Below are 25,825 nucleotides of genomic sequence, written 5' to 3' on the forward strand. Positions count from 1 at the left end.
GCGCGACAGTCCATGCTCTGACCTCAGACCCACCTGCTTCCCACATCAAGCTTGCTCCATCCGGCACAGCCTCTGGGGAAACTTACAACTGTAGAGAGATGAACTACAGTTTCCACTTCTGCAGGTGGCCCTACTGACACTCATGACCACTCCTGCCCACTCTGTCACACACCCTTCTCCTTGGCTAACACTGCTGTCTAAGTGACTTGCCTGGTAGGGTGACCCTTATCCCTGAGTTATCTGAATCCTGGATTCCCTTATCAGGTTGTGCTTGCTCTAAACTGTCTATTCCTAGTTACAACTGGGCATGGAATGAACAAGAGACACCCCAGAAAACCATCTGAGTACACTCCATATGCTTTCCTGCTTCACTGTGTGGCTGTAGTCCTACCTCCTCATAAGGACAAGGGTCATTTGCTTCACTGTGCGCCTTGTGCCAGAGGGGTAATACCTCTTGCTACTTGCTTGGCTAGTGGCACCAGAGCACAGCATGACTAGGAGGTGATCAGAGCTCTACATTCAGTAGCCCTACTGTTTGCCCTGGGGAAGCACCCCCTCCTGAGAACTAGGACCTCTGATCCGTAAAACCTGAAGCCATGGGAGCGGGAAGCACAGATTCCCCGAGTGTCATCAGGAGTGATGAGCTCTTGGTGCCCAGATCCACGTACCTCACCTTTCAGGACACGGCGTCCTCCAGCGGTCATTAGAGTATGTATTGCATTCTGGAGGACAATGGCGCCCCTCCTAGGGTGTCATTTCATAATGACAGCTCAGCCATGCCTTCGAGGGGTGTCCTACCACTCTGTCTGTGATTCCTCGGCTATAGAGACTGGCTGAGGCGCTGAGAGTAGGAAAGGCAAGTCCTTAGCTGGCTGGAACATGGAATACGTGTCAGTCTGGTCAAGATGACTTGCTGTATTTCCACAGTGGAAAGGGTCCAATATAGTCAATTTATCACCAAGTAGTGGCTGGTTGGTCTCCTTGAGGAACGTGTCATACTGCTGGCACCTCATACAGTCAACAGCAACAAAAGCCAGGGTGGCCTTGGTAAGAGGGAACCTTTGCTTTTAAGTGCATATGTAACTTCCTTCTCTGCCACTGTGGTTACCCATGCCTGCATGCACTGGGAGACCCCGAGGTGGCTGGCTTTAGACCCCCTAGCCGTCCGGTCCACTCAGCTCCTTACTACAGCCTCTTCTGCAGCAGATGGTTTCTGGTGGTCACTAACTCCCCATCTGTTGTGCCCATTCACATGGATTTATTTGTCTACCCCTTTCCTCATACCACTCCTTGTCCCCAGTCCTCTAATCTTGTTCCTTCCAAGCCTCTGAACAACCAGCTACACTATTCACCACTGTCTGTGAATCTGTCTTTACCTTGGGCGACTTTTCTCTCCACACAAAGTGAATAACTGGGTGTACTTCCCAAAACTCTGACTATTGAGAGGATTTCCTCTCCTAGTGCCTTTCAGGGCTACCCTTGAATTGGGGGTGTAGCACAGCAAAAGTCCATTTCCATCATCCCCATTGCCACTGGGGGAGCACCTCGGAGACAGCATTGCATCAATGTGGCAGATTGGCTTATCCAGGATCAAAGCATCAGCGGGGTTTTTCTCTCCCTTAGCAGCTAGGCAAAAGGCCCCCACCACAAAGAGGCCATGCATATGAGCTGAAAGAGAGACACAGGGGCACTGGTGTAAGAGTTGTAGGTGACCTGTCCCTGCAGCTTACCTATGCCCTCTGGACCTGCTCAACCCTGATTCTAGATGTTCCATTTCCACCTAATGAGGGATGGCTCATGATTGTGTAGGTCTAACAACACCTAGTTCATAATGGGCAGTTATGAGTACATGGTCACTCAACATCCTGTGGTCAGATGTTCTGCCCGGTAGCATGCTGAGAAATGCTTTGCACGTGGTGTTTGGTTCTCTGCTGCAGATGGCATGACCTTGGTCCACACCCATGGGGTCTGGACAGTGACTCCTGTTAGGGCTTAGCTCACATTCCATGCCATATATACCTCAAATATCACGGAATCTTCCAGATCACCTAGCCTAAGGGTCAAGGTTGATTATGGCACCGTCTGGACCAGCTGAACCTTTTCTTTTTCTGGCTGCATTTAATCTTTCGGCCTTCTGTGTCACCCAGTATACAGGTGGGAACAATGTTGTCATATGTGGAACCTGCCGCTTCCAACACCTGAAGAGGCCTATTAAGGGCTATGCCCCTTTCCCCATGATAAAAGAAACAAGATAGAAGGAATTGTTACTTTAAAGAGACTGTCCTGGCAGATCATTTTACCCTTAAAAACTCCTGTGGTAGGCCCTTGAATCTTTTTCAGAAGGTACGTGTCATGCCAGAACATCCATGGTACTGGTCCCTTCTTGCTCAGTAACATCAGCAGCAGAATGTCATAGATATAGCAGACAAGTATGATGATCTGTGGAGTGGCCAGATGATCCAGTTCCCTTGGGACTGTATTGTGATAAAAAGTAGAAGAATTTGCATCACTTTGGAGAAAGACCGTGAATGTATACTGTTTTCATCTCATGTGAGTGCAAACTCCTTCTGATTTTCTTTCCTGAGGGACACTGAAAAAACTTAACTTGCCAAATCAATAGCTGCCCCACCCCCCACATGGATCTACTATAAACTGTGTTAATCTGCTCTAGAAAAGACACTAGATCCAAAACACCAGCTGCAGTTGGGGCTACTGACTGGCTGGATTTTCAGGAGTCCAGGGTTATCTGTCCTGAACTCACCAGTTCTCACAGGGATCAGACTGGAGAATTAAGTGTTGATATGCTGTGATCCACCACTGTCCATCTTTTGAGTCTTTGAGAATGGCAATGATTTCCACCATTTCTCCAAGATTTGATGTTTTTCTATTTTATCTGGGGTAGGGTTATGGCATCTTAAACTTGGCCTTTGCTATTACAAATGTTCTTATTCTATAGATTAAGGAACTATTGTAAACATTCCTGTAGTAGATAAGTATGATATAGCCATTCCATGATTTATTCAGGGTCCAGGAAATGACCTCTGCACAAACACATGGAACTAATAAGACAGTGTCTTATTTTAAGGTGTGCTCCCAAAGATTCGCTAGGTCTTATTTTCAGGGGACGTCTTATCTTTCCTGTAAGTAAGTCTTATTTTCGGAGGATGTCTTATTTTCGGGGAAATAGGGTAGTGGGTCCAGTGTGAGACAGACCTGCACCAGAACCTTGCCCCAGTAAGCTGCTGCTCTATCAGGGGAACCTAGATATCAGTGTCATTGCTGTGAAATAGTCATGCAAAGTATATATATATATACTATTACCCAATGTAGCCAAATAAACAGCCATAGGTTCATATTACGTACACTTGCTGTGGTGTTATAAAGGCTTTTCTTATGGGAACCCAGTTCTTTCTTCAGTCAATGGGTTCTGGATCTGAGAACTGGCTCAGGTTTGGAAATGTGCCTTTGCACCAGAACTTTCCACTGGCCCCTAAGAACCCAACAGTCTTAGCTTTTTCCTTAGATCCCTGCAGGCTAAACCCTTCTGGTTGTCTGACCTTTGGTACCCAATGTGATAATTATTCCCACTTTACTTTTGATGTGTTTCCAAGTGCTGCCCTCTGGTCTCTGTCACTAGAGGCTCTATCATCCCCATTGCCACTGGGGAGAGCACGTCTGAGACAGGATTTCCTCCCATCAGCCTTGGTCTGCAGGGCACAGCCTGAGCCTTTCAGCTCTGTGCCCCTCCCCAGAAGGTTCCTTACAGCCTTGGAAACAGAGCCTCCTCCCTGCTTACCCAGGGAACACAGCCAGCTTGTAGGTTTTCCAATTTTATATAGTACATCAATTTAATTTTGCCCATTTCTTTTATCCTTTTGATTACTTCCTCTGTGGTCTATCACATAAGCTCAAGCATCTCTACTTCATTCAGCGTGGGCTAATGTTTTTACTAAGCTTCCGAGAGTCACCCCAGCAATGTATCGGAACCATCTCTTGGGCCCTGGGCCAGGGTGTTAAATCCTGCATCACACGTCAGCAAAGTCTGCCTTATTCTCTTCATATTCTACCTCAATCCAGCACCTCCGGGATCTAGTTTCTGGCTTCCTGCTGGCACATATTGTTAGCTAGGGCCAGTGGCCCCTTTAGCACATAATTCTCCCCCTTCTTTAGCAGGACTAAAACCCCAGGTGGGCCATGCTGAGATTTGATCAGGAGGAGAGGTAGGGGCAGGTCCTGAGTTGGGCATGCCCCCATGGGATGCTGGCCTGTTTGAGACATCTGACATTCTTCAAGCCAGAGACCTTGTTCAACGAGACCCATGGGAATCTTGGATTTCAAACTTCTTGAGTGCGTCTGCCCACACATCAGAAAGCCTGCTATGCACATCTCTTTCCAGCTCCTTGTAAGTGACACCACATTGGTAGGTGGAAATTGGCCCTATGGGAGTATTTACATCCTGAAAATCGAAAAGCACTACCGACCAGGCCTTCCCGTCCCTGGAGAGCCAGCTGTTGGCCATGTGCCATAACAGTGTGCCACACACTCCTGCCTCATCGGGGCCCTGGCATGCTCTGCAACTGCTCTGAAAGCTGAGCCTGTGCCAGGCGCTGCGCTGCCTCCCTCGCTGCAGGAGGCAGGGGCTCTTTAAACACTGCCCAGCAGGTTCTCAGATGGGGCTTTAAACCATTACAACCGAGCCTGTCATTTTCTCTTTTCTTTGTATTACACCACTTTTCGACAGCCACTCAGGTTCACAGTGCTTAGGGTTAGAACACATATCTCCCGCACACTCTCAGAGCCACAGAGAGGGAGGCCCTCTGTGCCTTCCACCCCTCCTAGCGACCCACTGCTGGGTGTGCCAGGGACTGTCTCTGCCCCTCCCTCTGCCAGGGAGGGCTCCTCGTGTTGTCCTGAGGGAAGGTGATTCAACCCCTGAGTCCCACTGTCGAGGCTGATTTCTAGGAGCTCCCCTTGCACCCAACTGTCTTAGGTCCTAAGAGCAGAGCCTGAGATGAAGGTTCTGGCACCTGTGACTTTTTTTTTTTTTTTTTGAGACAGACTCTCACTATGTCACCCTTGGTAGAGTGCCATGAAGGTTCTGGCACCTGTGACTTTTTTTTTTAAGCAGAGTCTTACTGTGTCACCCTTGGTAGAGTGCCGTGGTGTCACAGCTCGCAGCAACCTCAAACTCTTGGGCTTAAGCAATTCCCTTGCCTCAGCCTCCCAAGTAGCTGGGACTACAGGTGCCTACCACAACGCCCGGCTATTTTTTTGTTGCAGTTGTTTAGCTGGCCCAGGCCGGGTTCAAACCTGCCACCCTCGGTGTATGTGGCTGGCGCCATAACCACTATACTACAGGTGCCACGCCTGGCACCTGTGACTTAGTGGGCAAGGCTCTCAGAATAAGATAAGAATGGAGTTAGATAAAGGTTCAGCTGAAGTTTACCCGCTGACCCCACAGGGAGTTCTGAAGCATGAATGACATCACAGTGCTGTCCCCCAGGCTCAGGGGCCAGCCTTTGTGTTGTTAGTTGTCACCCATGGGCTGGAGGCCCCTAGGGGGATGTGAGGGTTGCCAGATTTAGCAAATAAAAATTCAGGATACTTAAAGAAAGATGGAGACTTTACCTCTTTCATGTTTACATGGATGGAGCTGGAACATATTCTTCTTAGCAAAGTATCTGAGGAATGGAAGAAAAAGTATCCAGTGTAATCAACCCTACTATGAAGCTAAATTATAGCTTTCACATGAAGGCTATAACCCAACTATAGCACAAGACTATGGGGAAAGGGCCAAGGAAGGGGAAGGGAGAGGGGTGGTTAGGGTGGAGGGAGGGTAATGGTGGGGCCACACCTACGGGGCATCTTAGAATGGGTACAGGCGAAACTTACTAAATGCAGAATACAAATGCCTACATACAATAACTAAGAAAATGCCATGAAGGCTACGTTGAACAGTTTGATGAGAATATTTCAGATTGTATATGAAACCAGCACATTGTACCCCTTGATTGCACAAATGTACACAGCTATGATTTAACAATAAAAATAAATAAATGTATCTTTCCTATAAAAAAAGTTCAGAGAAAATTGTTGAACCAGGTTATGAAGAGCCTTGACCAGCAAGCAAACAAGTTTATCATCTGATCAATGTGAGATCAATCCAGGCTGTGAATAGGAGACGGGAATAATGAAAAGCATTTATTGGGAAAGTGAATTTGATAGAAAACGAAAGGATGGGTTAGAGAGAATAGTGATTTGTTCAAAATTGAACAGGAGAGTCTCGAGCTTCCAGAGCCTACAGACAAGTAATGAAGTGAATAAAAAAAAAAATTCAGGATACTCAGTTAAATCTTAATTTCAGGAAAACAACAAATCACTTTTTAGTATATATCCCAAATACTATATGACATATTGTGTTTTCTCTGCCAACCCTAGGGAGAGCATAACACCCAGGTATTTCCGAGTGAGGTGACTTCCCCCCTGGGCAGCTAGTGGACAGGTGCAGGGCCCAGCAGGCACCAACAGCATTTGCTACAGCACACACTCCCCACCCCCCCGCTTGTGTACTACATACAAACACACCCACTACTGAGGTAGTTGGTGTTTTAAATGCTTTGTATTATGGAGAAATCCCTGGTGGATTGCTATATTCAGAGGGAGTTTTAGTGATACTCAGAGAATTAGATGGAGTTTTCAGAGGGGCATCAGACTTTTTCTCATTGGAAACCACAGAGTATTGTAACCCGAGAGTAATCCTGCTAGTGATAAATTCCTTCTCAGTACATTTACAAAGTGGCTGCAAAGGTCAAGAATGAGGTTCACCCAACCAGGATATGCAAGGGGGTGACAGCAGCCTGAGTTGAGCTAGTTGGACAGCTAAAGCCATCTGGTTCAGGGTGGAGGGATTGTTTCCCTCACCCCATTCAAACACAGCCCAGCCAGCCCATCAGGCCACGTAGGTGCGTCCCCTGTGGGTAATGCAGCCTTTCAGAGGTGGGCTGGGAAGATCAGAAGTCAAGGAAATTCTTGGACTGGTGGCAGTTGGAACAGGAAAGCCTCGGGGTGATTCTATGATAGATCCCAGAGGTCCGAGCTGTGGTTCAGGAGGGTGCTGGTGCCGTCTGTGCGCAGCTCCCCTTTCACTGATGTCAGGTTGGATGGTTACAGCACAGAAAGCTGCAAATGCTACCTCTCAGGGCTTTTCCTGGAGAGCCGGTTGTTCACCCTTTTCTAGCGCAGAGCTGGATTTTGGTCCCCTAGCAGGGAGCTCCCCCTTCCCAGCCTCTGCCTTGCCTGCTTTTTTAAGCCCCACATGTGTATGTTTTGTGCCCACCACACTTTGTTTCCAGCTCTGTGGAGCACCTGTCATTTGGGTCTGAGTGGAATGACTTATTGAGCTCCCTGTGGGCAGGGAGGGAGGGTTATTCAGGCTGTACCAGATACCCAGCTAGAACTGAGTTCATCACCAGTTGGCTATCTCATGATAAATACTCCAGAGGTGGTTCAGCCTGATGTCAGGCTACGGGTTAGCTTTTCAGATGCTTTTGACTTTCCCCTCAGAGCTGCCAGATGCTGCCACAGGCACAAGAGGGTACAGACAGACCCAACAATGCTCTGGAAGCAAGAAGGGTAGGGCATTGTCAGCTGCTGGGTTGCTGTCAGCTTCTTAATTGAGTTGGAAGAGTTCTTTGTGTGTTCTAGATACAAGGCATTTTATCAGGCATGTGTTTGCTAAGAGGAAAGAATGGTTCTCCATGAGTCTTCCTGAGTCCTTGATTGTTTCTGTGAACGGGGTCCACCATCCTCTGCTCCCACTGCCTGTAGCCCAGGAGCTGCCCTCAGCCACTGCCTCTGTCCCTGCCACGACACCTCAGCTCCTCCGGAGGCAGGGTATTTCCGTGACTCAGAGTGGGCCCTAAAGACGGAGTATATTAGTGAGGGTACCAAGGGAAAGTTACTTTATCTCTCTGGGGTTCAATGTCCTTATTGAGTAAAATGAAGATATCTCATAGGGCTGACAGGATTAAATAAATTAATCCACACAAAGAGCTTAGGACAGCACAGAGTATACTCAAGCTATTATATTATTCTCCCATAAACAGGATGGGCTTCCACTGTGCAGGACAGTGTCCCAGCTCTGTATCCTTCACATACGTCCCCAGACAGCTGACAGGTCTGTACCCACCTCATTCAATAACTCATAATTCAGCCTCTGCTGGGTTTTGCACTGGGCATTTCCATATCCATATATTTTTTTTTTAAAACTAGCCAAAGTGGAACACAGTTGTTCAGACCTCTAATCTTAGCACTTTGGGAGGCCAAGACAGGAGGATTGCCTGAGGCCAGGAGTTTAAGATCAGCCTGTGCAACATAGCAAGACCTCATTTCTACAAGAAAAGATAAAAATTAGCTAGATGGGTGTGGTGCAAATGCCTGTAGTCCCAGCTACACAGGAGACTGAGGTGGAAGGATGACTTGAGTCCAGGAGTTTGAGTTGCTGTGAGCTATAATGATACCACTGCACTCTAGCTTGGGCAACAGACTGATGCCCTGTTGGGAGTAGGAGGGGGCAAAAAACTAGTGCACTGGGTTTGGTATTCTTGTTATGGGATGGTTTTTCAACATCTATCAACTTTTCTTCAATTGTTATCGGTTTGCTTAGGTCTTCTGTCCTCCTGAGTCATTTTACTATTATTTTAAAAATTATCTATTTCCTTTAGATTTTATAATTTTATTGAAGCAAGCCTCATATGTAACTCACATAAGATTTTTCCAGCTCCCCTATATCTGTAATTGAGTCTCTTTTTCCTGAAGTGGTTTATTAGTGTACTTCTGTTAGCTTTCATCAGATTATCAAGTGTTTGTCTATTTTAAGCATCTTTCTAAAGAACTGGGATTGGGATTTAATTAAGTTTACTGTTGCATTTGTTTGTGTGTTTTCTGTATAAGTAGCCTCTCTTTTATCATTATCAATTTCTTTATTCTGATTTTTCTTTTCACATACTGTATCTTCTGTGTGTTAGAGCCGGGTGCAAAGGCACACATCTGTAGTTCCAGCTACTCAGGAAGGTAAGGTGGGAGAACCACTTAAACCAAGGAGTTTGAGGCCAGCCTGAGCAATGTAGTGATATTCCATCTCAAAATAAATATAAGTTTTAATGAAAAGGTATTCATTTATCTTCCATGTGCTGGGGTTTTGAACATCTTATGAGAAATGCTTTGACCATTTATTTCCTAATTATTTTTTAGTAAGTCCATTTAAGGGTGTAAGTGTTTCTTTGAGTACTGCTTTGGCCATTAACTGTACTTTTTGTATCTGATATACTTGTGATTATTCATTTATTAGAGTCTGTGATCTAGTGAAGTTTTCCTCACTGGCCCATTGCCATCTACAGCAGCATTTTCTCTTTCTGAGCAGACAGAATTTTTTGGTTATCCTTCCACTGTTCATTGAAGTCCATCAGTCTAATTGGCTGAATGGACCCTCAGCGCATGTTAAGTCTGAGCCATCTGAAGTAGCTGTTTCTCCAGACACCTCCAACAGTGCTCTTCTTGCCCCTCTGTCTGGAATGTCCTTCCCTACGTGGTCAGTTCATTCAGGCATCAAGGTCTACAGGGAAGAGTTCAGAAATCCCGTCCTATTGCCTCCAGATAAAAACCTTTCAGTCTCTTTATGTTCTCCAAAGACACTATAGCTTTGCCAGTATCAGTTTAAGTTGTTTGTTTGTCTCTTCTGCTAGATGGTAAACTCCAAAGGAACTAAAACCTAGTTACTCTTGAAACCTTGGACTAACTACAAATTAGGTATCAATAAATGTTGAATGAATGAGTGATTCAGAATCCACTTCCATCCTGTCTTTGATTATTGATACCATCATTCTGAGTATCAATAGCGTACCCTTCATTGCTATAACCAATATACCAAAACATGAAAGAGGCCTACATGGTGGAATTTTATTTCTCACTCATGTAATAGCCAAATGCAGGTTTTTATCAGCTGGGAGGTTCTCCACAGAGTCATTTAACAATCTAGGCTTCTTCCATTGCAGGACGTCACCTAAAACATCATCATTACCTGCATCTAGCCCATGGAAAGATGAGAAAGTACATGGGAGCGCTGTTCTCATCTTAAGAGCCTGGACCTAGAAATGGTGTGTGTCCTCTGCTCAGATTCCCTGGGGGACATGGCAGGGTGGGGTGGGGAGACAAGGGAGGCTGAGAAACACAGAACAGCTGCCTGGCCAGGTACAGGCTTTGCTCTGACAGTGAACCCCTGGTTTGGGTCCACAGCCAGCAGCCTCTGCCACAATCTATTCCTCTGGCCACCACATGCCCACGTGCACCTTTCTCTTGCACACAAAATATATGCTCATCCCTCCTCCCCCAAAGAGATTACCCACTACCCCATACAGACCCTACATCCAGGTCAAAGTCTGGGGTCTCAGGGCAGGGGACAGGAGGTGTAGGCCTCTCTAACTGATTCAGATAATGCTGCTTCTGGTCCAGTAGTCTGTGAATGAAGGATGAGTTACCTGTCCACCATGAAGAGGGGACATTGGGCAGGGTATCCATAATGAAAATTCCCTTTTGGGAAGGGGAAGAATGGGAAACAAAGACATGTCCATGGCAATGATGAAATCTTCCCAGGCAGGCACTAGGGAGATCTCCTGGTGGGGTCATTGTTCTTTGATGGGACCCTGCCTCTGCCCTCTGGGGTAGACTCACTTGACTAGCGTCCACAGGACAGTAGTGGCCATCATTCTGCTCTGACCGCCATCCTTCATGGCCATCTGAAATGGGAATACCCTTTCACAGTTCACTTCCTGCTAATAAAGTTAAGGCATCCAGCGTTTTTTGTTTTTGTTTTTTTTTGGCTTAAACAATCAAAGGCTTTTTCAAGCCAAGCTCTCAGCAATTTTTCCTTCAACAACGCAATAGGCATCTCATCTAGTTGCTTACTGGCAACAAAATATTACTATCACAATTACTGCAACCAAAAGTCTCTCCTGGACATGTTTTCGTTGTTGTTGTTTTGGGGATGTTTTTGTTTGTTTGTGACAAGAGTCTTGCTTTGTCATCCTCCATAGAGTGCTGTGGTGTCACAGCTCACAGCAACCTCAAACTCTTGGGCTCAAGAGATTCTCTTGCCTCAGCCTCCCACATAGCTGGGACTATGGTTGCCTGCCACAACATCCCCCCTATTTTTAGAGATGGAGTCTCATTCTTGTTCAGGCTGGTCTCCAACCAGTGAGCTCAGGCAATCCATCTGCCTCAATCACAGGCAAAACATCCAGCTTTGGACATGTTTTTAATATCTTCTTTATTTCTTTTTTCTTAGTCTTTATCCACCCTTAATGGTGGGACGTTGAGGTATCTGAAACTACAAAGTGAGGTGAAAAGTCCCTATCAAATTCTTCTTTGCCACAGGACTGAGTCCTTTTGTTTGTTTTTGGTTTTTTATTTATTTTTTTGTGTGTGTGGGTTTTTTTTTTTGGCCGGGGCTGGGTTTGAACCCACCACCTCCGGTATATGGGACTGGCGCCCTCCTCCTTGAGCCATAGGCGCCACCCAGGACTGAGTCCTTTTGTTTATTTGAGATGTCTGAGTTGGCCTTCCCCAAAACCTTTTTCGGGTTTATCTCCAATTTTGCCAAAGTTCAGGATTAGTTAATTCTTCTCACTCTCTCCTTATATCCACATAGTATTTGCAACTATGCAAGGTGCCTACTGATAAATATTTTTGAATGAATGAATATCAGTGTGATTGAGCAGTGATTCCATTTGAAGAAGCAAAAATTTTGCTTTTACTATGAAAACAGACCAGCTTGGCATTGCCCGTAGCTCAGTGGGTAGGGTGCCAGCCATATACACCCAGGCCGGCAGGTTCCAACCCAGCTAAAACAACAATAATAACAAAAATACTGAGTAGTATTCCGTGGTATACGTATACCACAGCTTGTTAATCCATTCCTGGGTTGGTGGGCATTTAGGCTACTTCCACATTTTGGCAATTGTAAATTGAGCTGCGATAAACAGTCTAGTGCAAGTGTCCTTATGGTAAAAGGATGTTTTTCCTTCTGGGTAGATGCCCAGTAATGGGATTGCAGGATCAAATGGGAGGTCTAGTTTGAGTTTTTCGAGGGTTCTGCATACTTCCTTCCAAAAAGGTTGTATTAGTTTGCAAGAACCACCAGCAGTGTAAAAGTGTTCCCTTCTCTCCACATCCACGCCAGCATCTGTCGTTTTGAGACTTTGTGATGTGGGCCATTCTCACTGGGATTAGATGATACCTCAGGGTGGTTTTGATTTGCATTTCTCTAATAATTAGGTACAACGAGCATTTTTTCATATGTTTGTTAGCCATTCGTCTGTCTTCTTTAAAGAAGCTTCTATTCATCTCCCTTGCCCAGTGGTATAAAGGATTGTTGACTCCTTTTATGTTGCTTAATTTGAATTCTCTGTAGATCCTAGTTATTAAGCTTTTGTCTGATTCAAAATATGCAAATATCCTTTCCCAGTGGGTAGGTTGTCTGTTTGCTTTGGTTGTTATAACCTGGATGGAAGTGGAACACATTATTCTTAGCAAAGCATCACAAGAATGGAGAAACAAGAATCCAAGAATTCTGATATGAGAAAAATTAATGACCTAGCACACGGGGGGTGGGGGGGGGATGGGGAAAGCAGAGAAAGGGAAGGAGGGAGGGGGTAGGGAAGTGGGGGGGGTTGGTACGCCTTTTGGGGGTGGAACACTATTATGGGAGGGTCTTTACCTGACACAAGCAATCAATGTAATCTAGTTCTTTGTACCCTCAATGAATCCCCAACAATAAAAAAAAAAAAATTCTGAAACAATGAATTTCCACTGTTTAAGCCAAAAAAAAAAAAAAAAAATACCCAGGCATTGTGGTGGGCGCCTATAGTCCCAAAAAAGAAAAAAAGTGCTTAAGAAAAATGCTTGTCAGCCAATAGCCAGGAAAGCTATTCTTCAATAATAAAGGAGAAATTAAGACATTTCAGTTAAATAAACACTAAGAGAATTAATTGCAAGTAAGCCTCCCTTACAAGAAAATCTTCAAACTGAATAAAAATATACTAGAGAGTACCTCAAAGCCATTTGGAGAAATAAAGCATGTTGGTAAAAATCACTGCATAAATAATTATATCAGCCAATATTAGTTACTTTTGGTTTGTAGCTTCTCCTGTTTCCCTATGGGTAGGGGTGGGCAAGAGAGAGGACTCAAATCTGAAATAAACAATGAAATAATGGGAATTATTACCAAGTTTATAGAAACAAAAAGAATTATAAGAGAACACTATGAACAACTATAAGTCAACCAATTGGATAACAGATGAAATAGAAAAATTCCTACATGAACTACAAAAACTAACTCAAGACGGGATAGAAAATATGGTTAGAATGATAGCAAGTAGTAAGGAAACTGAACTAGTGGTTAAAAACCTGTTAACAAAGACAATCCCAGGCCAAGACCAGATGTTTACACTGGTGAGTTACATAAAACATTCAAAGAAAAATTAATACCAATTCTCTCAAACTATTCTAAAAAACTGAGGAGGCAGGAAGATTTTCTGACTCTTTCAATAGCCTTGATATTGAAGTCAGACAAAGATGCTACAAGAAAACTACAGACCAATATCCCTTATGAATGGAGATGCAAAAATCCTCAATAAAATACCAACAAACAAAATTCTGCTGCACATTAAAACTCCCATTATACTTAGGTTTGTATGTTTGATAGTGTCTTGTGGTCCCTCGGTACTGTTTATTTTTCTTCATTCTTTTTTCTTTTTCCTGCTCTATTTACTGAATAATTTCATTGCTTTGTCTTCAAGTTCCCTGATTCTTTCTTTGCCTTCTCAAATCTGCCATTAAACCCCTACAGTGACTTTTTCATTTCAGTTATTGTAGTTTTCAGCTCCAGAAGTTCTATTTGAATTCATTTCTATAATTTTTTTTTTTTTTTTTGAGACAGAGTCTCAAGCTGTGTTTATAGTTCCCAGGAAACTCTTTTACCCGTCTCACTCAAGACCCTCAGCTGGTCAAGTCTTTCCTCTACTTTGTTCCTCCAGGATGCCATAGTTATTTTAAAAGGCAAGATCATTATATGCAGCGTGAGAGTGAAGATCAGAATGAGTATATCCATAATGACAAGGAATTGATCCTTATACAACTGCGAAAATTTAAGGCCCAAAGGACTCAGACCCGGGCCATATCCCAGGAGAACTTAGTCAAACTTACCCTGGGTGAAAAGATTCTTAAACTTGCTGAAATATGCAGGACATTTGAAACAGAGGAAGAAAAAGTGCTGCCTTTTTATTCATCAGTATTGACTCCTAAGGAGCAGGAGGGGATTGAGAATGACTTAGGAGAGCTTACTGAGGAGTTCACAAAGAAGATGTTGGACTATAAGGGATGGAGAATTTCTGGAAAAGATACAACAAAGTGAAACTGGAGCAATGAGCCTCCAACACAGACAAGTCCAGCTGTTGGAAATCAACCAGAAGCTGTGGGAGCTAAAGCAGTACTTGGATGGCATCTCAGTGAGTGACGAAGTGCTGAGCCAGCTCAATCTACTCTTCATAGTCAACCACCGAAGCAACCTGCCCTTGCTCACGCCTACAGCCCTGCCAGGTGACAAGCAACAGCCAACCACTTATAACATCATTGAAGCAGCCCATTGATCTCCCATACCCTGTGACCCAAGAAGAAAAAAATCTCTTTTTAACCCCCCAGAGATTTCTTTCTTTCTTTTTTTTTTTCTGAGACCTCAGGACTTTGCTATTAAAAATTTCCCTGGAATTTAAAAAAACAATCCACTCTACCCTGGATAGAGCACCGTGGTGTCACAGCTCACATCAACCTCAAACTCCTGGGCTTAAGCGATTCTCTTGCCTCAGCCTCCCAAGTAGCTGGGACTGTAGGCGCCCACCACAACACCCAGCTATTTTTTTCTTTTTTTGTAGCAGTTGTCATTGTTGTTTTAGCTGGCCAGGGTCAGGTTTGAACCTGCCACCCTCCGTGTATGCACCCATGCCACCTGAGCTACGAACGCCGCCCATAATTTCTCTTTTTTCATTCCCTGTCTTTTCAAACATTGCTCTCCTTATTTCCTTTAGTTATTAGTCCCTGGTTTTCTTTAGCTCAGTAAGCAAATTTAAGATGGTTGATTTAATGTCTTGGATTAGTAATTCCAATGTCTGAACTTTCTTACAGATGGTTTATTTGGAATTCTTTTTATGCTGTGATTGAGCCACATTTTCCTGTTTCTTTGTAAGCTTTGTAATATTTTGGTGAGAACTGGACATTTTGGGTAGTATACTGTGGTAACTGGGGAAGTCAGATTCTCCTCTTCCTTCGGGATTAATTGGTTTTGTTGTTTGTTGAGGGCTACTGTTGTTCATTTATCTAGTGACTTTTCAAAACTATTTTTGCAAAACCTGTATTTCATATGTGTGATCACTTATAAGCTATGGCAGCTTCTCCCTTTATGAAGCACGCCCATCATTGCTGTAAGCATCCAGTCAGGTTCCAGGGTTCTGAAATAGTTGACTCTTACAGGGTTGTTTTTTGTTTGTTTGTTTGTGTAATGGTAGATTAATAAAAGAAAGGTTTATTTCCAAATACCATGCACATGGGGGAAACCAAAGGATGAGTTCCCCTGTCACAGGTTTTTTTCTCCTCTAACTTAATGATTGTCTAGGTGGAGGGACCCAATCTCTGGAGTTTCCTACTGTGCCATTGTTCATGACATCATCCCCTAAACCAGTGGTTCTCAACCTTCCTAATGCCCTGACCCTTTAATACAGTTCCTGTGGGTTGCGACCCACAGGTTGAGAATCACTGCCCTAGACATTCTCTTTTCAAACAAAAAGCTTCATTGATTTAGTGTAGGACTAGCCTCAAAGAAGCTATGCCACTTGGTCTGTCTCCTTAAAATACTCTTAAAAAGTCAGAGACGTTGGGGTGGAAGTTTGGCATTAGATTTTCTGTAGATCAAGAGCTTGGGGCAGCCCAGGGGCTGAAGCATTCTTTGGTAGCAACAATAGCTATTGAACAATTTGTATGTGCCAAGAGCCTGATATGCATTATCCCACTGAATCTTCTCAATAACCCTGTAAGGTAGGAGATTTGTTGCCCACTCCCCTTTACTGATGAGGAATCTGAGGCCTAGAAACATTAAGGGACTTGCCAAAGTCCTACAGCCAATCAAGCCCAAAATCAGTCTTCAGTCTCAGGCTGGGGGCCTCACATTCCTGTGTCACCCCAGTATTATCCTGTCTCTCCTTATGGGATCTTGGATGATTCTCCCACCCTTTGGCCCTTCCCCAGGCAATGCCCCTCCCTGCTCCTTTACCCAGACTCTGCCCTTCTTCCCCAACCTTAGGCTTCAGCCCTGACACACTGCCCTTTCTACCGTCAGAAGCAAACCCTGGGGCAAAGCAGACCTTCATGGCTACTACTGTGCCTACCTCCACCAGCTCCAGCTGAAGCCTCTAAACATCTCCAGTATAGAAGCAGCCCAAAAGGATATTTCCTGCCCAGCATGTGCTTGCCCCGAAAACATTTCTTATGTAGTTAAGACAACTAAACTATTAACAATCCTGGAGTCAGGCTGACACTGGGGTAAATCCTGGCCAAGTCTCTTGTAGCTGTTGTATCCTAGTAAGTCCCTTAACTCCCATGGGCCTCAGTTTTTCCATATATAAAATTACATTCTCCAGCTTGCAGGCCAGTTACAACTATGTAAAGGGTCTGGTATAGAATCTGACACATGGAAGCCACTGGACATACATTACTTGTGGTTGTTGGATCCTGGCATGCTCTGCTGTCTCTCAGCTTGCCTCTCTTCCTGACATCCTGGTCATAGGCCACTACCCACTGCCTGACACCCTCCCCCTCATCAGGCCCTTGGCCTGTCCCTCAGCACAAGAGCACAGCCAGTCTCAAGTCTACCCTGCTGTGAGCAAACACTTGCAACACCTCTAGGCCCCATTGCATCAGCATGCCCACACCTGGTGCCCACTTTGTGCTGAGGGCAGTCAGGAAACAGGGGGAGGGGCTGGCACTTTGGGCTCCCTGGTCACCACTTTCTTTCCCCTGGCATATGGGGTCTGGCAATTTGGTCCATTTAACTGTGAACCTCTATTCTTTAGAGTCTGGGCCTCTGATCTTCTATGCAAAATAACAAATGAGGCCCGATTTTACTTTGTTTAACTTGATTTTTAAATATTACTTCCTTAATACATATTTATTGTGGAAAATGTAGGAAATACAGATAAGCAAAAAGGAAAATAAAGTAACTCATATTTCCACCATTAATATAATTGTTACCATTTTATTGTATTTTTTCCATGTGTATGTTTTCTATATCATATACACATATATATGACAAAAATGGATCATACTACCCACATACATCTTCCCCTGTGATAGTCATCTATTGCTGTGTAATAAATTACCTCAAAACTTGGTTCGATTCTTCCCTGCATGTACTATGGTGAGGCTATGATGACGCCACAGCACTCCACGCAGGATGGTGATGAGAATGTTATATCTCGCTGTCCTACATCTGGAACATATGCTAAAAGACAGAAATGCTTTCTAAAATGATTTGTCCTGTAGTCATAAAATTTTATTTTATGAAATGCTTTAAAAAAAAAAAGTAGTGACTTGGAACAACAAAGCTTTATAATCTAACTTGTGACCTATAGAAACTGTGTGAGGTTATAAAGCTTAGCTAAGTGGTCTGGCTTGATGTCTCTACTGAGGTTGCAGTCAGGGTGTTGGCTGGGGCTGCATCATCTGAAGGCTTGAATGGGGCTGGAGGATCTGCTTCCAAGGTGGTCCACCCACGTGCCTGGCAAATTGGAGCTGCCTATTGGTAGGAGGCCTCACTTCTTGGTGAACCTTCCCAGAGAATTCGAGTGTCCTCAGAGCATGATGGTTGACTTCTCCGAGAGGGAACAATCCAAAGAAAGCAAGGCAGAAGTCACAATGTCTTTTCTTTATCTTTCAAAGCCACATGTCATCATATCTATGTTATCCTATTAGCTACCAGGGCTAGACCTACTGAGCATAGGAGGGGACTATACCAGGGGATACATGAAATACATACCAGAAACAAGGCTCATTGGAGGCCACTTTGGAGGGTTGCCACCACATTCCCTTTAAGTAGTACGTCACGAACATCTTCGAATGTCAATGGAAGCAGATTGATCTTATCATTTTTGATGACTACATATGAGTCATTATGAAGGCTTACGTAATTTCTTTGCCAGTCCCTTATTGTTGAATGTGGATTATATCCCTTTTTTTTTTTGGAGACAGAATCTTACTCTGTTGCCCTCGGTAGAGTGCCGTGGCATCACAGCTCACAGCAACCTCCACCTCTTGGGCTTAGGCGATTCTCTTGCCTTAGCCTCCTGAGTAACTGGGATACAGGCACCTGCCACAATGCCTGGCTGTTTTTTGTTGTTGTTGTTGTTACAGTTTGGCTGGGGCTGGGTTCAAACCTGCCACCCTGGTTATATGGGGCCGGCACCCTACTAACTGAGCCACAGGCACCACCCTGTATCCCATTTTTTAATACTAGAATGGATAATCTTGAATAGCCATCACTGAACTTGTCATATTACTTTCTTGCAATAAATTAAAAAGAAAATCAAGTCATGGCTGTTGATCCACTCTTTGAGCAACCAAAGGGCAGAGATACTATTGGGACAAAGAGGAGGCTCTCTCTTTCTCTCTCTCTCTCTTTTCTTTTTTGGAGACACAAGAGGGTCTCTCTCTCTCTCTCTCTCTCTCTCTCTCTCCCTCCCTCCCTCTCTCTTTTTTTTTTACTCTGTCATCCTGGGTAGAGTGCTGTGGCATCATCATAGCTCACAGCAACCTCAAACGCCTGGGCTCAAGCAATCCTCTTGCCTCAGCCTCTTGAGTAGCTGACACTACAGGCATGTGCTACCATGTCCAGCTAATTTTTCCATGTTTTAGTAGAGATGGGGTCTTGCTTTACTGAGACTGTTCTCAAATTCCTGAGCTCAGGCAATCCACTGCCTCAGCCTTCCAGAGTGGTGGGATTACAGGCATGAGCCACTGCACCTAGCCTAAGAGTAGGGTCCTTTCTGACTTAGCTCTTCTCTTTCTCTTTCCATTGAATGGGCAGCTCACTATCTTCTGAGACAATCTAGTTCATTCCCCTTGCTCTTTTAAGAAAGTTCTTAATGGAAATGATGTTCATCCATCCTCCTCAGGACAGCCCTTGAGATATGAAGGACTCTGAGTATGTCCTGGGCTTCCCTCGTGAACCATGTCCCTGAGGCCCTCCTCTTCCTGGTCCCTTCTTTCTGGACAGTTCTGCACAGGCTTATCTAAAATTCCTGGAAAGAAGTAGCTGTTCCCTGCTATGCTCTCAGCTCTAGTGCAGAGCCAACACATTCCTTCACCTAAAGAGGAAGCATTGAGCTAGGACAAGGGTGGGTGCACAGGAGGGGTGGTGTGAAGCATAAGAATCTGGCCCTAGAGAGTTAGTCACTGTGGGAAGAGGGGGTATTGCACCCCTTTCTGCCCTCACAGGTGCCAGTGAATGCAAGGAGGCAGCCTGCTGGAAGGAACTCTGGGGAAGGATGTATGTCACCCAAAGTATAAACTAGAGAGGGCACCGTGAGTCCAGCCAAACCAAAAAAGGGGCCCATCTGCCTCAGTCCCAGCATTTGTCCTCACTCTCCACTTCCACATCCCAGAGCACAGAGCTGGAGAATTTGGATTCTCCTCACCAGGGTCATACAGACCCCTGTGCTGTATGCTGGGGTCTGGAAGAAGAGATGCCCCCTGGAGCAGCTGCTGCTCGACCTGGCTGGTATGGAGGAAGCTGCCCATGCCCACTGCAAACCCGAGTATGAGCCCTGCCCTCACAAGCAAATACTGGCTCAGAGCCAGGTGCTGGACAGGTCGGTGACCTGTCACATGGGGTCTGGTGAGGACATCTTTGCTCTATTTTGGGAAAGGGATCAATCGTGTCAAGGACTTCCTCAGGAGTGACCATACTGGCCACTGGGGGGAGAACCTGGCATTCTGACAAGGCACCCTGTGTACTCTGACCTACTGCTGACTCTGGCTAATTTTAGCAAGGTTTGGCAGGTGCCAGCAAGTTCAATGTATATGGGGGTCACTCCTAGGTAAGCCAAAGAAGGGGACAGGGCCAGAGCCTGGGAGACATGGCCTGGATATTCCCAAAGCCAGCCTTGGGCCTAGACTTTCCAGTCACAAAACCTGAGAATGACCTTCCAGTATTTTGCTTGTTTTGTTTCAAGGCATCTTGAGACAGGTCAATGATTTATAGTTGAAGCATGTTGGGGCAGGCCAGGGGACCTCCACCTGCTCCCAAAGGCCCTACAAGGCAACAAGCTAATCCTTTAGCCATCAGGCCCTTCTCCCAATTGGCTGGAGGACTTGGACATGGCCTTCTGCCACTGGCCTGCCCCCACCCCCAAACACCATACAGACCCCTACACTGTGAAATGCACATTAGACCTCTCCACATTTGAAAATCCACCGGGAGTCCCCATCATCTCTAACAGCAAGTCCAAATCCTCACTGGCACAAGACAGGCCCTCTGTGCCCTTCCTCATCTTTGGGTATTTCAATGAACACTGCCCCCCCAAGACCCTGGTGACATCCTATCTGCTCAAGTCAAGGAATGGAGTATGGATTGGCTGGCCCTGTGCCCCCTACTCTATCTTTGGGCAGCAGTCCTGACCTGGCATTCACAGGGCATGGCAGTTTGCCCCATGGCCCCTGTCAACCCTGACCTCCTGTGGGTCTCCTCTGCCCTTTCAGCCCTGCCCCTGACCTCATGGCAGTGAGCAGAGTATTTTAGCAGCTGCCTGTTGAGCTCTGTCAGTACAGAAGTTCTGGGCTGCCTGCCTCAGGCAACTCTCCGGCCAGGCGGCTCTCACCTGCCATAGCCACACTCCAGGCCTCAGCGGGGGCAGAAGCATCTCCACCTCCCCAAACACCTGCCACTTGGCCCCTCGGAGAGATGGCAGTGGATGCCACAAGAAGCCAGGCCCAGACAGCTTTGTCTCTGGTAAGGGTGACTCCAAAGTCAGGGACTCTGGATTACGAGAGCGGTCTCCAGGATGGCACCCTTGGTTTTAGAGATTACCAAAACCAACATTGGGGGCAGGGGTGGCAAGTGGATGTTGGACCCTTGGAAGAAAGCACACAGGCCTGAGGGATCCTGGCTAAGGCAGCTGTGCCCGTCAACAGTGCTCCCCTTTGCCCAGGCCTCTCTGTGTCTGTCTATGTCCAGTCTCTTGGGAGTTCTAGGGAACTTGCTCCTGGGGCTGACAGTGACCCTGGACACCAGCATCTGGTGCCAGCTTGGAGATTTTATGGGCGGTAGCCGGCTGCCCAGTGCTATCTGGCTCTCAGGAGCACCGCCCAGCAGTTCCAGGAGTTGGTGGATCGGGGTTATCGTCCTCAGGAGAATGTGAGTGGCTGGCCCACGGTCACTCACTACTGTGTACATAGCCACCCAAGGGCCCAGGAAGGGGGGTGGGGCAGGCTGCAGCTGGACACATGGCTCTGAAATGGGCTCTGGAGCCCACAGGCCTGCAGCACTTGCCCAGGGGCTGTCCTGGCCCTTGGTCATGTCCTCTAAGCTGGCTGTGTCCACCCAGACTGGCCCCCCATGCCCTTAGGTCTGTCAAATGCCACGTGAGAAAAGATGTCCTGTATTTTTACCACATTCTGGGGGTAGGATAGCAAAGCATTTCTCGCTGCATAAAGGGGCTGGTGTCTGCCCAGCTGATTCTGTAGCCCTGCCTGGCCTGCTTTACCCCTTCCACTCTGCTGTCTGAACATGCAACCATGACCATGTCCAGGCCTGTGACTTAAGGGTTTTCTCCATACCAATGGCTTCCAAATGTATGTCTCCAGCCAGACTCTCCCCAGAACCCTGAACCTCCCCAGAACCTCACACAGCCAACTGCTGCGAGGGACAAACTTCCCATTGGCTGGCCGTGTGTAAACATGCCCAGGCTGAGTGCCCGGCTCCTTCACCTTCCCCATGCCGCCTCAGTGAGCAGAGCGCCGCCTACCAGACCATTCTCTTCCTCTTACTCCCCCTCAATCTGTCAGCAAATGTTATTTGTCACCCTCTCTTCAGAATAAATCTGGACTCTTACTGCCTCTCACTAGCCCCGCACCCACCAGCCCTGCGCCTGCATTGTATGGGGCAGCCTGGTGCCCCCTTCCACCTGCCCCAGGACACCCCTACTCTGTGGCCAGAAGCCTCCAGGCCTCACTTCCCTCTGACCCCAGTGCAGGCTTCTGCCCACCTGCATGAACCAGCAGCTGCCCAACATGTCCCCACTTTGTTCCCCCTCTCTCAACTTGTCCCCAGCTTGATGAGATTTTTTTTTTTTTGCAGTTTTTGGCTGGGGCCAGGTTTGAACCCGTCACCTGTGGCATATGGGGCCGGCACCCTACTCCTTTGAGCCACAGGTGTTGCCCACTTGATGAGATTCTTAACTTCGGCTCCCATAAGAGGGACTTATCCTGCTCTGCTCCTGTGCCCTACAGAGCACCCGGCACACAGTGATCATCTGCTGGGGAGACGGGGGTCAGCTGCCCTGCAGGGAGTGTGGGGAGTCTTGGGCTGTCACTGTGAGCCCTGATAATGTGCCTGGGACCTCTCAGACAAGGGCAGCAAGAGATACCTCTGCAAGCCGGCAGGGGTTGCCTCCCTCAGGCTGCTGGGATGCTGTAGGCTCTGACGGTGCTTTTTCCTCCCGAGGCTACACTTGAGGGACCAGGCACCGGCAGAACCCACATTTCCTAAGCTGCTCAGGAAAGTTGTGTAGGCTTACAGACACCCAGCGTGAGGCTGGTCTGTGAGACCAGGGGCTAGGATCCCAAAGGACTCTCTGCAGAACAGATTCTCAGGAGAGAAATTGCAAGATCAAAATTAAATATTAATAGAAAGGGGTTGTAGCAGGGGTTTGGACTCTAGGAACATCTGGGGTAGGCCCTACTTTGAGATAGGAGGCAGCCTAGCCGGGGAAGGCTCAGAGCCGGTGCCTGGGTTCCAGCCCCAGCTCTGCACCCCCTGGCTCTGAGGGCGTGGGGAGGGTTTGTACTTCTGTGTTCAGTTTGCTTGCTGTGAGAAACAGAGATAATAAAAGTGCCTATGTCCCTGGGTGACTGTGGAAATGACAGTGGAGGGAGCGCCCGGAGTGGCCTGGAACACAGGAAGTGTGGGTGGCTTCAGTCCGTGCTCCTGGGCATGTCCCAGGAGGTCTGTGAGGCAGACCTCCACCCCACGCCGTAGCCCCAAAGGTGATAAGACCAAGCCAGATCGGAGCTCCCGCCTCTGAAACTGCATTCTGACCCTGTGCCAGGAGCATGGGCATCTGTAGACCTCAGTGTACCTTGAGGAAGAGGCTTGTGCCCAACATCAACAAGACTTGCCTTTGGAGGATGCTGACTTTGGCGAGAGGTGAACCCCCAGGTCTGCCTGTGGCTACAGCCTCAGAACATTGCAGCGTCTGTCCTCCAGCCTGTGCCCACAAGGAAGCATGTGTGTCCCTGAAGGAGTCCCTGTAGCCACTATGATGTGGACAGGGCAGGGGAATCCTGTAGCACCTGCTAGGCCAGGGCACAGTATGAGGGCCCTGTACCCAGATGACTCGGGCCAGCTCCACTAGTGCCAAGGAATAGGCTCCCTCACCCCACGCACCCTGCCTCCCTCCAGGGAGAAGGCAGACCTACTTTTATAGAAATATAGATTTTTTTATAAGAGTGTCTCTAAATAGATTTTAAATGTTGGCAGCAAATTTAAGCATTTGAGAATATTATACAGAACAAACCAGATCCACAGACCAGATGCAACTTTATTTACAGAAATGGGATCAGGTCAACAGAGTAGGGCCAGCTAGGGAAAAGCCTAAAAATGAAGGAAATGCCACCAGGTCTTGGCAAAGACCCCATCTCTCCTCACAGGGAAGGCCCTGTCTCCTTCCCTGTAAAGGCCACAGAGGCCTCATGCTGAGTAAGGGTCCTCACTGTTGCAGAAGGGGGCAACCCCATGTGCATCTTGTGAAATGCTTGAAGGACTCTTTCTGTAGAACAGATTCTCAGGAGAGAAATTGCTAGATCAAAATTAAATATCAATAGAAATTCCAAATTGCCCTCTGAACAGGTGGTATCAGTTTGACTTCATGCCATGCCCGGGATTCCTCCAGGGGCACTTTCTGGTCTAGAAGCCAGCACAGCTGGGGCTTCATGAAGCCAGTACAGGGCCACGTGGGCCTGGATACAGATGGCGAAGACTGAAGCCTCTCCTGCACTTTGCAGGGCCTTACTGGTCCCCTCTGCCTATGATAATAGAAACACCAGCTACCATTTACCTGGTTCTTACTGTGTCCTTCCAAGGGGTGGGCCAGTTTTCCACATAGTCCTTTGAGGTAGGGTCACTCAATGACCTTAGTCTGTCTGACAATACTACATATAGCCTCGCTCTGCCCTGGCACAGGCTCCATACCACTGTCCTCCTGCAAGACCTCAGACTGAAGTGTAGACTCCTCCCATGAAGAGCCTTGGGCTGAAGGGCCAGAGTCCAGGCCCATGGCCACGAGGATGGGCTTCTAGGACAGAGGGGCAGGTGCGGGGCACAGCAGGCCCAAGGGCTGCACCCTTGCAAGATCAGCATCACTTTTGTTAAGAGCCCACGGGTATCTTATAATCAGGTCCCTCTGAACAGTTTTGTCTGGGAGAAAGTGTTGGGCAGGCTGGTGAGGACTCCCCACCAGCAGTCACCATGCACATGGCTCTGGACACTAGTTGCACTGCAGTATGCTGGCTGCATGTGCCTTTCCTCATCTGCAAGATGGGCCAATGCTGGCACCTCATCCCCAGTGCTGCTGGGACAGGGTGTGCAGTGCGAGGCAGCTGTGGAAAGTTTCCAGCTCAGGCAGGGCCTGGCATGTGGAAGAGCTCAGCAGGCGTTAAGTGTTCTTGCAGTTAGTTCCTGGCACACTCTATGTTGAAGAGTACGGGAAAGAGCCACGGAAGTAGCAAAGGTTATAGCTATGGGCCTTTGGGGACAGTCTGGATTGTTCTACAGAGCGCTGAGTATGTTTCCAGGGTATACTCCACGGGGACAGGAGGGGCCACCCCCTTCCAAAGTGGCAGAACAGCCCCTGTGCAAACATGAGTGTTTGATTCTGTGTCTTTTTTCTGTTTGTTTTTCTGAGACAGAGTTTCAAGCTGTCGCCCTGGGTAGAGTGCGTGGCATCATAACTCGCAGCAACCTCCAACTCAGGCTCAAGCAATCCTCTTGCCTCAGTTTTCTTCTAATTTTAGAAGCGATGGCATCTTGCTTTTGCTCAGGCTGGTTTTGAACTCGTGAACTCAAGCTATGCACCCGCCTCCGCCTCCCAGAGTGCTAGGATTACAGGCACAAGCCATCGCTCCCGGCCTTATTCTGTGTCTTTTGTCACAGACTTTGCCAGCCCCATCCCTTTCAGACCGTCCCTGGGTTTAAATTTCACATGTGGGGCCTCATTAACAGAGGTAGTTCTTAACTAAGGATCTATACCCACTAGGAATGCTTTGTACTGCAGGAAACCAAACAGCTGCCTACCTGAGCCCAAAGCAGTTAGTATTTTCTCCCATAACCCACATGTGGAGGTGGATGGACCAGACATCAATCTCGCTTCTCTGCCTCCCGTAGTCTGTTGACAGCTTTTTCTCAGCAGCCTTCTCTTCCTGATGGCAAAATGACTGTTGCATTGCCAGTCAT

General features: G+C 46.9%; 1 protein-coding gene and 1 pseudogene across 2 annotated transcripts in view; both read left to right on the top strand.

The window, feature by feature from the left end:
- The window catches only part of GCK (glucokinase), a 48,630-nt gene that overhangs the window by 11,701 nt on the left and 11,104 nt on the right, over positions 1-25,825 (top strand). Inside the window, exon 1 of one of the 2 annotated variants that reach the window (XM_053608414.1) lies at positions 20,946-21,106. The exons of the other annotated variant lie outside the window; for it this stretch is intronic. Coding sequence (XP_053464389.1) covers positions 21,059-21,106 — 48 coding nt within the window. The 5' untranslated portion in view covers positions 20,946-21,058. Of the gene's footprint in view, positions 1-20,945; positions 21,107-25,825 lie in introns of those variants that run through there. 2 annotated transcript variants of the gene reach the window in all.
- Positions 13,495-14,702, top strand: LOC128560207 (dynein regulatory complex subunit 2-like; annotated as a pseudogene).

This window comes from Nycticebus coucang, chromosome 11, assembly GCF_027406575.1.
Source record: "Nycticebus coucang isolate mNycCou1 chromosome 11, mNycCou1.pri, whole genome shotgun sequence".
In the NCBI taxonomy this organism is placed as follows: Eukaryota; Metazoa; Chordata; class Mammalia; order Primates; family Lorisidae; genus Nycticebus; species Nycticebus coucang.